This window comes from Seriola dumerili, unplaced genomic scaffold (assembly GCF_002260705.1).
Source record: "Seriola dumerili isolate Sdu_G_001 unplaced genomic scaffold, Sdu_1.0 BDQW01003310.1, whole genome shotgun sequence".
Classification (NCBI taxonomy): Eukaryota; Metazoa; Chordata; class Actinopteri; order Carangiformes; family Carangidae; genus Seriola; species Seriola dumerili.
This window is the reverse complement of record NW_019177565.1, coordinates 35,352-49,012: the sequence shown is the minus strand read 5'-3', so window position 1 is coordinate 49,012 and position 13,661 is coordinate 35,352. Positions and strand designations below refer to the sequence as shown.

The window sequence follows — 13,661 nt, the reverse complement described above, 5'->3', positions numbered from 1 at the left end:
GGACGCCGACCGGAGCAGATCTGACTGTCTCTGAGCCAAATGATAATCTGCTGCTCCGCTGGTCCACCACACACACACACACACACACACACACACACACACACACACACACACACACACACACACACACACACACACACCACAGGTTGACACAACAACAGCAGAACACAGGTACACCATTCACATTCATAAACACATGCAGACCTCAAACAGGAAGAGATAAACACAGATATAAGAGTGAATGAGCTCCAGGCTAATGTTACTCATTCTGGGCATTCTGGGAAATGTAGGATGCCTTTTTGAATGCAGCTGAGGAAATGAAGACAGAGGAGGAAGAGCAGGGAACCAATTCATTCATTCATACAGATGTCACAGACCTGCGAGCGCTCGCCAGCATCAGCTCTAGATTTAATGTAGTTCCTCGTTTACATGCATTTATGAAACTGGGTTACAGTCAGTTTGTTCTTCCTAACTACATGGATGTTGAGCTGAGCTGGAGAACAGGAGTCTGGACTTTTACTTTCTCCTTTAATTCCTGAATCTAGTTGCTGTGGCTCTTTAGTAGCTGGAAGTATTCGGTCTAAGCCGGTCAGTAAACTGTAAGAAGGAGCTCTTGTTAACTGCTGACGTCTTCAGGGCCTTTTCTTCTTTCTTATTCCTCCAACTTCTCCACCACAGCCAGCTCAGCTGTGATACTCAGTCCTTTTGATTTTCCCTGCGCGCACAAATCTGCTTAAAAACACACCAATAAAACATAAAAACACCGATCAATCCTCACTCATTCAGGCACCAACTAATTAATAAGGTCTTTAAACACGTCATGGGTTTAGTGGCCTGAATAACAGCTGAGTCCTGCCAGTTGAATCCTGGCTGCGGCTCCTGCCTGCAGTCACCACCGTCTCACCCAGCATCACAGTAAACAAGGCTCCCCGCAGAATCTAAACCTCTCTCCTCTAAATTGGGAGACACAGTTTTTATAAGTGGTAAAAAGCTGCCTCACTGACCAGGAGCTCTCTCTCTCTCTCTCTCTCTCTCTGTCTCTCTGTCTCTCTCTCTCTCTCTCTCTCTCTCTCTCTCTCTCTCTCTCTCTCCTTCTCTCTCTCTCTGTCTCTCTCTCTCTGTCTCTCTCTCTCTCTCTCTCTCTCTCTCTCTCTCTCTCTCTCTCTCTCTCTCTCTCTCTCTCTCTATCTCTCTGTCTCTCTCTCTCTCCCTCTCCCTCTCTCCCTCCCTCAGATCTTGTTAATGAATTCTGAAACACAAAGCTTTTCCTGGGAGAAATCCCTGTGATCTTGTCCTGATGTGAACCAGCTTCAGTGGCAGCCGCAGCTCAGAGGAAATAACACTCTTCTCTTCAGGCTTTTCGGACTTTGTGAAACAGATTTCTGTTTTTTTATTTTTTTATTTTTTTTTAACTGAATCCAAATCCAGAGAAAAACATTTTCTTAAGATCAGAAAGCTTTTAAACCCAGAGCTGTGAAACTGAGGATCAGGGAGACAGGCTCCAATTTACAAATCAAATCATTAAAGATAATGAGACACCTGCAGAAGTTCATTTCATTAATTTAATATTATTTTGTGCTGGTTTTTGTTGAGTTTCTTATTCAACAAGCAAACAGAAATCCCCCTCTGTATTCCACCTCCCTCACTTCCTCCTCCTCTTCTTCTTTCATCTCCAGGTCAGCCTCCAGAGGAGCTGGGTGATAAAATAAAAATGTGTGGGCTGTTTGAATGTCAAACCGTTTGAGAGCGAGGCGATATGTGTGTGTGTGTGTGTGTGTGTGTGTGTGTGTGTGTGTGTGTATTAATTAACGCCGGGCAAACGAGGAGAGGGAATCTGTGGCGTATTAACGCGGCGGAATGATGCGATCACCCGGTCAGGTAAACAGAGGTGGGAGGAGAGGGGGGAGAGCGGAGGACAGAGAGGGAGGAGAGGAGAAAAAAAGAGCGGGAATAAACAGAAAGAGAAAAGACGGGAAAACAAAAGCAAACAATCGAGAAGGAGCAGGTGCACAATGAGACTCTACCTTAGCATCATCTGCTGAGGGTCACTGGGTCATCAGCACACACATGGGTCCAGCACCTGCACACACACACACACACACACACACACACACACACACACACACTCACACACATCACAGCCACATGAATATTTTCTTCTTGTAGGTCATAAACATATAAATAAAACATGCTGGTAACCATAGCAACAGCGCTGATGCTTCAGGCTCCACTGGCGAAACTAACCGAACCACAGCTCAAAGTTTAACCACATCCCACTTTCTTTATTTGTATTAAAAACCAAAACACACTGTGCTTTACTCGATACCCAATACCCAATAATCATGTATCAATACTCGTAGTTAAATCATCAAATTCAACAAATAAAATTCATCACTTACACTGATGAAGAAGAAGAAGCTCCTCTTCAAACGGCTGATGTCAGCATCACTGGAGGGCTCCATGGTGTGTGTGTGTGTGTGTGTGTGTGTGTGTAAGAAAGAGAGATTGTGCTCACTGACCAAAGTTCACCCCGTCACACATTTCACATCACACACACACACACACACTCACATATCAAACACCAGGACAAACGGGAACATGATCTGTGTGTGTGTGTGTGTGTGTGTGTGTGTGTGTGTGTGTGTGTGTGTACACATACGTTACTGATCTGCTCCTGAGTCCTTCTGAGTCTTTGCATCTCTGGAGTGTCGGACACGATGCTGAACCCTCGACCTTTACTCTCCTCAAAGTCCTTCTTGTACTTCACCTGCAGGAGAGAGAGAGAGAGAGAGAGAGAGAGAGAGAGAGAGAGAGAGAGAGAGAGAGAGAGACATGAACTACAGTAGCTTGACGGTGATAAATGATCATTTAGAATCAGAGCACACAGGCCAAGCTTCACATTTCTCAGTTTCTGTCCGTCCGTTGTGTTGTGTCACAACCCCAGAGTTTTCAAAATAAAACTCTACCCCTGAGTTTTCAAAATAAAACAGGTCCAGCAGCGTTTCTGAAAGTCTCTGTTTTATGAGTCGTGTGGACGCCAGCAGGAAACGCAGCAGAAGAGATGCGCTTTAAAGCTAAAACGTAGAAGTGTGGACGGAGCTTATGACTAGGCTTCTACTGTAACAGCTGCATAAAATGTTAATTGCAATTATTTGTATCACAATAAAATCCAGTGATCATGATCGCTGCCGTTTTGTACCAACATTACGGAGAGAGAGGAGGAGGAGACCGGAGCGCTCTGCAGAGGTGAGAGGCTGCACTCGTTACCTGCTTCATGAACTAATTAAAGGGAGATCTAGAGCTCACATCACGGTGATGATACAGGAACCTGAAGGTGGATTGTACTCGTGAATGTGCCCACACAGCAGAAATAATTACAGCTCAGCTTCACACAGCGTGAACAGAACTTTAGACGTACTATAATTTCTCCATCATACAGGCTGAACAGAGATACGACTCAAACACTGACTCTCACCTTTGTTCACGAGTCATGGTCCCACAGAAGGTTATTTAAAGTCCCAACAGAATCCAGGCTGTGTGTTTAACCTCAGTCCTCTCTGGCATCGAACCGTCACATCCTCATTTATTCTTTGATGAGAGACGCCCAGATTTTGATCCAGTTTATTGTAAGTTTTAGTGTCTTTTAAAATGATGCATTTGAGAAGTTTTGTTTTATTTTGTTAAATATCTCACAAAGTAAGAGCTGATGGTCCCAGTGCTGAAACTCAGATATCTGATGACATCTGTAGAATTAAAAGTAATACCAACCTCCTACTAATATTAAACATTATTCACTGAATTATCCTGATTCATTTTAAACGTAATTATAATCACATCTAGAATAATCCGGGCTTCCAGAGGATCCTGATCACAGATCTGTGGAACGAGACAGGACCTCCGCCTCGCTGCTGCGTCACTGTCAAACAGCAGCAGAGCGGCCGGCGGTCATCTCCGACTCGGCTCCTTCAGTCTGACCTTCAGAGGAAACACTGCACCTCATTTACCTTTAATGTCGTCCTGCTGGTGTCTATCAGTCATCAGTAACAGCCCATTAGCCTTCACAACACAGTTACATAAGGCTGTAAACTGCAGAAGTATGACTCAGACAGAGTGTGTGTGTGTGTGTGTGTGTGTGTGTGTGTGTGTGTGTGTGTGTGTGTGTGTGTGTGTGCTCTGGTATTCTGCTCTCACAGTGATTGTCCCCGTTTTCACCACAAAGCAGATTAAATCCCCATTCATCAGCCGTGAGCTCCCTGCTGAGATAATATGACAAGCTAACGAGCTAAACCACACACACACACACACACACACACACACACACACACACACACACACACACACACAGGAAAGTAGCTGATGCTGCGTACACACTTACACCTACAGAGGGTGGGAATAATGAAAATCCAAGCAGGCAAACTGACATCCTGTTTAGTTTGGTGCTCTGTAGTGAGACAGAGTCGCTGCAGCGGCGACTTTTACTGGTGTAGATAGTGGAGGAAGAGGAAGAGGAAGAGGAAGAAGAGGAGATAGCTGATGGACGTTTGATGCTTGAACAACGTTGGAAGATCGAAAGTGTGTATGGTAGTTCCCAATGAAAGACACAAAGAAAGAAAGAAATAAAGAAGCTTGATTGAGACAGAACAAATGAATGTGTAAATCTCTGCTCTGTAAATGACAAACTGCTAATAAATGGATCTTTATGAGGGCAAAGCAGGACACACACACACACACACACACACGCACACACACCCAGCACCACACACTACAACATCCCCCCGAAGACACACACACACACACACACGTCGCATGACAAACAGCACGTTCACTACTGCAGACTGCTGAGTGGACATCTGTCCTTTTGTACTGTAGTCTGCTAGGCTGACACACACACACACACACACACACACACACACACACACACACACACACACACACACACACACACACGCAGCATGAGGACATATGGCGGAGAGGTGTAGCTGGTTGACGGTCTCATACGTGTCCTTTGCATCAGTAAATCAGCACAGTGAAGCAGAACCGTCAGAGCAGCTTCTACCGACACACCTGAGCGTTTGTTTCGACCTCCGGGCGCTGCCAGAGGGGCGGGGTCATGAGCCAGAGAGCTGCTTTAGAGACGTGCCGGTCGGACAGACGCTGTGAACTTTACAGAAATTAAACTAAAAGGATCTGAATGTTTTTGTGTACACATTCAGTCTGAAATAAAATAAAAATACATTAAAGGACCAAGTCTCAGGTTTATATCAATATAGAACAAACTGTGGGAAGCAGGGTCACATGATTCGCATGTGATTAGGACAAAGTTTGTTTCTATTGCACCATTTCATCAATACACTGACTTTGTTTTTCATTTTTTATTTTCAGCATTTCCACTGAGCAAACCTGCTCCGTTTGATTCCAGAGAAGAAGAAAAGGAAGCTGGCAGGGGAGAGCGAGGAGAGGACTGTGAGCGACAGCGGGACACACTGACATGATCAGAGGAGGTCAGAGATGACGGCTGCCGTCACCTGAGTGTGTGTTTACCTGGCTCTGCAGCTCGCTCTGCTGCCTCAGTCTCAGGTTCTCCGGTGTGTCGGCCACGATGGTGAACGATGTCTTGGGGTAATGTCTGAAAACAGAGAGAGCACGGTCACTATTAACTTTTCATCAACACAGAAACACCAAGGGCTGTAAACACAGACTCACACCCCCTTTCCTTTTATTAATTATTCTATGTACCATGTGTGATATTCTATTTTAAATTAGGCAAATTTGACTTGATTTGATGAATAATTTACTTTCTGTTTTGTGTTTCTGTCACTAGATAAACTCCTAACTGCTCACAGAAACATGAACATGGACATATGATGCAAGCTGATTAAAAACCTCCCATCTCCAACTTGTGGAGGTCACGTTCACATTTTCCAAACATTTCTGCAACTCTCATGAATTTTCGATCTTAAATGCACTTTTACACTCACCAAGCTGGTAGCTGTTTATTCTTATGGAAATGAGCCAAATATTTAAAAAAGAAAAAGAAAAAGAAAAAGCTTCTTTTTAAGTTTAAAACAAAGACATTGATCTCCTTCTTACAGCACTCTGTGAACCATTCATAACCTTTCTCTCGCTCTGTATTCAGTTCACTTTAACAATAAAGGCTGCAGCCTGAAAAATGTCAGAGCCCTTCCCATGCTGAGAATAACCCCAGCGAGTTAATGACCCACCAGGTCCATGACATCAGCAGAAACAATGATCCATTCAGAAGACTAAAATTAAAAAGCAACACCCTGCCATAACTCTCATTATCTCACTTGACCTTTGGGTCTCCTGTTAACGCTCTGAAAATATACATTTTGTCTCTGTACGCTCTGTAAAAACAGCATCAGTGAGTCTGGATTCAAAGCCTTTGTCTGCAGGAACATACAACATGAAGGACAATGGAGCTGCTGCTGGATCTGAGAGACCTCAGTACAACGTGGGTGGATGGGAGACGGAGGTGGGAAACACTCCCACACTCCACCGCCAGGAAACTTTAAAGGGATATTTATTCTCGCCAGTGTTTATAGACCAGGAAGAGAAACCCTCAGTGATATTTAAAGGTCCCATCCAATGTAAAGGTCTGTGTCCATGTGTAGTGTGATTATAGATCAGCTCTAGCTTCTATATTAATACTGTGAAAGTATCAAAGCCTCAGTCCACAGAGAAATGCACACAGCCTGTATTCAGAAACTGAGCCTTAAAACCAGCCGTCAGGACTTCTGGAACTTTGTGATGTCACAACAAAGCAGTCACCAAGGGGGTCCAGGTGGTATCTCTTTTTTTTTTTTTATTATTATATATTTTTATGCCTTTATTTGACAGGACAGTAGAGAGACAGGAAATGGGGTGGCAGAGAGGGGGAATGACATGCAGCAAGGTCTGTCCGATGCAGGACTCGAACCGGGGCCGACTGCAGCGAGGACTGTGGCCTCTACACACGGAGCGCCTGCTTAGACCACTACGCCACACGACGCCCCAGGATTTGGTTTCTCTGAGTGTTTTTACCTGAAATCTGCTATATTTTTATTGGATCCCTCAGAAAATCGTTCTGATTGGCTCACCGACCTGTTGTTACTAGAGAGAGAGAAGCCTGAGAGAGGAGATGTAAAACTACACTGAGATGGTTTAAATATATCTTCCTATGAATCAACACTTCAAATAAAACACAGAAGAAGAAAATATGGAGCTTTAAGATCATTGATCAACTGTTTGTCGAGCATAAATATCAACCAATAATAAAAAGATTAATCAACAACACTTAAGTACTTGTTGTAGCATTATATTCAGCTTCTTGTCACCTGGTGACTGACTGACTCATACTGACAACTGCCGCCCATGTTAATGGCTCACTTGTGGAGCTGCCTTTGTAGCTGTGATGTGCAGTGGGCAGACGAAACAGAAAACATGACATGAAAAAGAATATTGAACAAAGAAGGAAGTGAATCACTGACACAAAGGTAACAAGAGAAACATGAGTCATTTGAAGATCTGTAAAGAAACCTCAAACCGACACCGTGTGTCAAAAACAAACACTGTGTTAGCGAAAGGAACAACACTCCGTCACAGACGTCCTTCACTTGAACTCACTTTATTAAGACAACGTTTTGCTCCTCACACCTTCATCAGGCTAAAACCAAACAGATGGCAGCAACAGTTACCTACAGAATCACGTCCTCTGTAGCGATTTTGCCTACAAAATAAAAGCGCAAGAGAGTTTGAATTTTTTGCAGCCTTGTTTTATTTCAATCTATTGTGTTCTTTTATTGAGAAAAGTTCTGACAGGAAGTTACTTTACTGTATATGTTTGCATGGAGCTGTTAATGATGATGAAGGTGTGCAAACAGAAACAACCTCTTAATAAAGAGAGGTTTTTGATCTTGCACACCTGTCACTAACACTTTATAATGTGTGTATAATTTTTTGAACATGAAATGAGTGAAATGACAAAAATCCAGGGTCACGTCGAGTCGTGTACCTGCTGGTCATGTGTGTGATGCAGATCAGAGACAATAGAGGAGGAGAGTCCACTCGCTCTGAGCAGGTTTGCTCTGAGTTGGCTGATTCATAAAGCTTGGAAGTCTGTGTGTGTGTGTGTGTGTGTGTGTGTGTGTATCATCAATGCCAGCAGCATATTCAGCGGCACAGTTTGACCACTCCACTGAACTGTCCTTCACTCCTCTCTTCCTCCCACTTCGATTCTTTCTTCCTCCCACTCTCATCCTCTCTCTCTCCTCTCCCACACACACTCCCTCCCTCTCCCTCTCTCTCTCTCTCTCGTAGACAGTCAGTATTTAAAGGGATGCTCTGCTCCTATAGTACAGTACCCACGCAGGACGGAGCCTTTCTAAAAACGTAGCAGGTGAACTCGATGGAGATGAACACGGCAGCATGAAGACATTACAACAAAATAATACCAAATTACAAAACTACTCACAGCCTCAGCAGTTCTGTTAAACCTGGCTGTGCTGTTCGCTCGTTCAGCTCAGCTCAGTGGATTTTAAATTCAGTCTTTATGGATTAAAAACACTATTTTGTCTCTGGGTTTAGTTCCGTGAATGTGCGAATATTTCCCTAAAAATGTTCTACAGTGTGCGGCAATGTGATGTTGATCCTTTATTGGCCTGAAATTGAAGTTATCTTGCCAACAACACAGCAGAGAAAAACAAGAGTTAGAGGAGTACGATCTTTACACTTTGCAGGAGGCATGTGCACGTATAAAGACATATACGTTGTGCACCAGCTTAAAGATTCCCTGTGGAGTTTTTGGTAGCAATGTGGAGCCGTCTTTTTATGGGCAGATTCCAATTTTGCATGCATGTTGTGCACACAAAAATACCTGCAGAACTCGCTCTAGTCGATCATTAATCAATTATTATCTGACCAACAGTCAGAACCTAAAGATATGAAGATTATCATCATCTATGACGAAGAAAAACATCAAATCTTCACATTTAAGGAGCTGGAACTGAGAGATTTTTGGACTTTTTCTTTGTCGAGGCTCTAATCAATGAATTGATGATTTGTTTGGCGAGTTTCATTGGGGGAGGAGCTCTCACTGATCAGACTCTACACACTCATGGCACTGAGGTCAGAGCCTGAGACACTGTGAGCTGTCCTGTGTTAAACTGTACACACCGTCTAACCCTGGAGGTCAACCACAACACACAGCCAATGATAGAAACCTAATACACACACACACACACACACACACACACACACACACACACACACACACAGTCAAACCTGAACAGCTGATTCACCTCAGTCACCTGACACCACACTGTGCTCTTATAGTTTTATATTTCACATGCAAAACGCTGCAACAGCCCAGTTTATAAATAACTCCTGTTGTTGTGGATGTTTTGTTCCCGTCTCTGTTTTCACCCAACAATTATAACGACGACGACGATGATGATGATGATGATGATGATGATGATGGGGCCAAGAACAGTCTGCTGTGGTCTGCACATGTCTGTGTCTTTTAACTGATAATTAGTAGGTGCTCATAAACAGTCATCATGATGTCTGTCTGTCTGTCTCAGTGTGTTTGGCTCCACATTCCGTGTCGGTCTACGACCATAATGAGTTTATTAAAGTCAGGAAAACCCACACAAAGCAACACACAGAGGATCCCTTTAATCTGTGACATCTGACTGTTTGTGTGTGTGTTTGTTTTTAGAGGAAATATGATTTACATGTGCAACAGCAACTCTTAACAACAAAACCTCTGACAAAGTTAAAAACTATCTGCCACATAACTTATTGTTGTGTATAAACTATAGAGATTACTCTATAGCATCATGTTTTATTGTCTCCTTGTCCATCTTCTTATCATTATCATTTGCCACCTTACAGCAGCACTGCTGAGTTACACTTGGTGGAGGACGCAGGTAACTGTCGGCCATCTTATCACCAATAGAAAATAAAGCAGCTGCTCAACCACACAAACATTTTAAAGCTCCATATTTTACACTTTCAACATAAAACATGATCCTGCTGCAGGATTCACATTGTTCCAGCAGCTTCTGGAGAATCATCAGTGATTTAAAAATCAACAACTGCAGATTACACGCTCTCAAAAAGGTGAAATTAGGCTGTTAAACTTCAACAAGAACTAAAGGAGCAAGTCATGTTAAAATAATAACTGTAGTTAAATGGAGTTGAATCTAAAGTCAGTGACAAAAAGCTGTCGTCAGCATGTCTCTGATTCTTCTTCTCCACCTCCTTCTGTTTCAGCTTTTCTCCTCTGAGTCAAACTTTCTCTTTTATTTCCTATTTCCTCTGAAAGTCTCACCCAGACCGTCTTTTCCTGAGACACAGAAAGACTTCCTGTAGAGGTTTAGTTCGCTTGTCAGAGACCACGAAGGAAAAACACAACATGATATGTGTGTGTGTGTGTGTTGTTTCACTTCTGCTACTCTTAGTTTTGTCTTATATAAACACACACACGCGCACACACATGCACACACACACACAAACTAATTTCGTCCTTAAGTTTCACTTCACCTGCTCCCGTCGCTACTGGCAACCATGGATGCTTTGTTCGTTTGGTGCAACCCAATCCTTTGAGACAAAGACCGGCTCTGTGTGATATTTTACACACACACACACACACACACACACACACACACACACACACACACACACACACACACACACACACACACACACACAGCTAGCCAAGGTAACCCTGTGCTGGCTCAACAAGCAGCTCGGGACAATAACTGAGTCTGTGTGGAGTCTTTAACGGCCAGCTGACATCCAGGCGCCTGCAGGAGACAAACAGACCTGTCTGCTTGGTTCTTTACATCATCTGGGTCTAATGGACAAATGTCACATTTGTGAAACAACATGAATCTGTACAAACCACTAAAACTAGTGTTCATCAGATGGAGGACTAGAAAGAGTCCCATTAAAAACAAAACAGCAAGAATCATTACTGAAGAAGCCCAGGTATCCTGACCTTTCCTTACTACACTTCCCATAATGCAACACAATAGTGTCTTTCATTAGCCTCCTCTCTGCTTGGATATAAATCTTTTAAACTTCACACCCTGTGTTTGTGATGCAGCTAAACCCGAGTTCCCCCTGATGGCTTCAAACCTCAGGAGCCACAGACGCCTTCGACAGGTTGGATTACACAGCTGTCCTCATGAGTCGCACTGACGATCAATAATAAACAGAACGTCTCATGTAAAATCAGAGGGATGCCTCTTACACAAGAATTCCTCACCTATAATACGTCTGAGGAGGATGTTGATATTTCCAACGGCCTCATCTTTACCTACCTTTGCATTTCCTGTCTTACATTACGCACCTGCTAGCTTGCTAAACTGTTAGCTTCTGCGGCTACAAGGCGTAAACAGTAACGTTAATAATAAGGAGTATTTCGGTGTCCATGTTGCCGTTGCCTAGCAGCAGTGTTACTTAAGATAAACTAAGCTAAATTTAGAAAAGATGAGCTAAGATAAGATAAACTAAGCTAAGCTATTCCTTTATTAGTCCCACAGAAACCACTTGATCACCACAACTTCCAGTGTCGCAACCACAAGCTCCATTTGACGGCAGCGATACTCAGTAGAAGGCAGAAACCTCCTGAATGTCAGCTTCAGTAGTTCCCACATCCTCAGTGAAATGAAACCCTGAGCCTGAACGCACCGCCAGGCTTTTGATCTCAACTCCAACACTTGTTTTAATTTACCCTTTGAATGAATTTGTATTTAACGCGAATAAGCTGCAACCTTGATGATGAACGCCGGCAGCAACGTGGAGTTAATTACAGTGAGGAAGTCAAAAGTGAAGCTAAAAGCTTCCAATGCAAAGAGCTGAGCTGGAGCCAAGTGCTAATGATCGGCAAATTAAACCTGAACAGAGCTGGAAATACTGAATGTGTTTATGTAACAGTTTCTCTTAAGAGTGTCTCTCTCTGTCACACACACACACACAAACACACACACACACACACACGCACACAACACAAATTCAAGGATAAAAACTAATTACACACACAGCTTAACAAACACTAAGGTGTTTCATACCTCATCATTCGTCATCTACGACATGAGCTAAATATAACCTCTGCCAAAATAACAGGAACACACACATGCAGTATTAAAGAGCACACACACACACACACACACACACACACACACACACACACACACAGTGTCCTTTAAACTGTGTCCAGTAATACCCTCAGACACATCCTGCCTTTCTGTTACTCCTCGGTTAAAACACCAGATTTACAATACACCAGTGTGTGTGTGTGTGTGTGTGTGTGTGTGTGTGTGTGTGTGTGTGTGAGATGCAGAGCAGTGGGTGTGTTGTGGATACAGATTTAGATTTACCATTGTCTATAACGTTGCCGTGGCATTTGCCAAACGACGACAGTCCCCCTCTCTCCCAGCAGCAGTGACGCACACAAATCTAACTGAGCATTCAGTTACACAAAGCTGTGTGTGTGTGTGTGTGTGTGTGTGTGTGTGCGCGCCAGCCAAAGAGAAGCAACCTCATGTTTGTTGTTATGAGTTGGGATTTTAACTTGTACAATGTTTACAGTCAGCAGATTTTCCTCATCAAGTACAGTATTGGATAATATTGGATATTTGCTGACACCAGGCTCGAGTCAATACTTAGATTTACCTAAATATCTTTAAAATGTGTCAGACGCACTAAAACAACAGCTTCAAACTGCTTCATGCTTCATTCTTTTTCTCCAGCCTGTGATGTGACCGTCCTGATGCCAGGTAGAGCAGGAGACTGATATCATGGCTGTCGCTGCAGCTGAAACCACATCGGCTGCATGACCGGGGGGGGGGGGGGGGGGGGGGGTCAGAGACAGCACAGACCTCCGTCCTTCAACAACACAGACAACAACACAGACAGGAAGACGGCACCACGTGTTCCGACACTAACGGTTTGGTTTCTTCAGTAACCGTCGTCACACAAAACAAACTGACGTAAAGCAACATGGACGATGTTCTGATGAATCACAGATGAAGGGGAGGAAGAGAGAGCAGGAAGGACAGCTGAGTGTGTGTGTGTGTGTGTGTGTGTGTTAGCGGTCAGTCTGGCCGCTCTCCATCTTCCTGCTTAGGTGTTGATGAAAATCTCAGTGTGGGCTCAGGACAGACTTGGCTCTTACGAACCTTGTTGACATTTCAGCGGCACAACAGAGAAACATGAAATCAAGGGAACACACTGTATCTACTGTCCACCGGATTATTACTGTCACAACAAAGCACGTGTTCTCTGGACTGTATGAGTCACAGTTTACATGCAGTTACATCAGTGATACAGTATTTTGTATTTGTGCTGAAACACCGCAGAATTAGAAATGAACACTCACTACTTGCTGCAGTATAATGGAGGCAGGGTCGTTACTTAATTATTTAAAGATACAGTCTGTGATTTCGTCCAGATAACTGCCGCTGCTTTCACAGTCGTGGAGTGGGGCTTTACAGACGTTCAGATTTCAGGAAATCAAATATTCCCTCTATGTCTGGAGAAGTGGAGCAGAGAAGATTCGTTTCTATTCAAGTTCTGTGACCCGATCAACGCCACACACTCCTCAGCAGGTCAGTCATCACACACACACACACATTGTGTACAACAAAGAGGGCTGC

The 13,661-nt window shown here is 43.6% G+C and overlaps 1 protein-coding gene across 2 annotated transcripts in view; it reads right to left on the bottom strand.

Annotated features, from left to right (window-relative positions):
* The window catches only part of nebl (nebulette), a 65,098-nt gene that overhangs the window by 38,741 nt on the left and 12,696 nt on the right, over positions 1 to 13,661 (bottom strand). For both annotated transcript variants that reach the window (XM_022769520.1, XM_022769521.1), the window contains exons 3-4: positions 5,542 to 5,626; positions 2,660 to 2,767 (exon numbers count right to left, since the gene is read on the bottom strand). In XM_022769520.1, the coding sequence (XP_022625241.1) occupies positions 2,660 to 2,767; positions 5,542 to 5,626 (193 nt within the window). The remainder of the gene's footprint in view (positions 1 to 2,659; positions 2,768 to 5,541; positions 5,627 to 13,661) is intronic.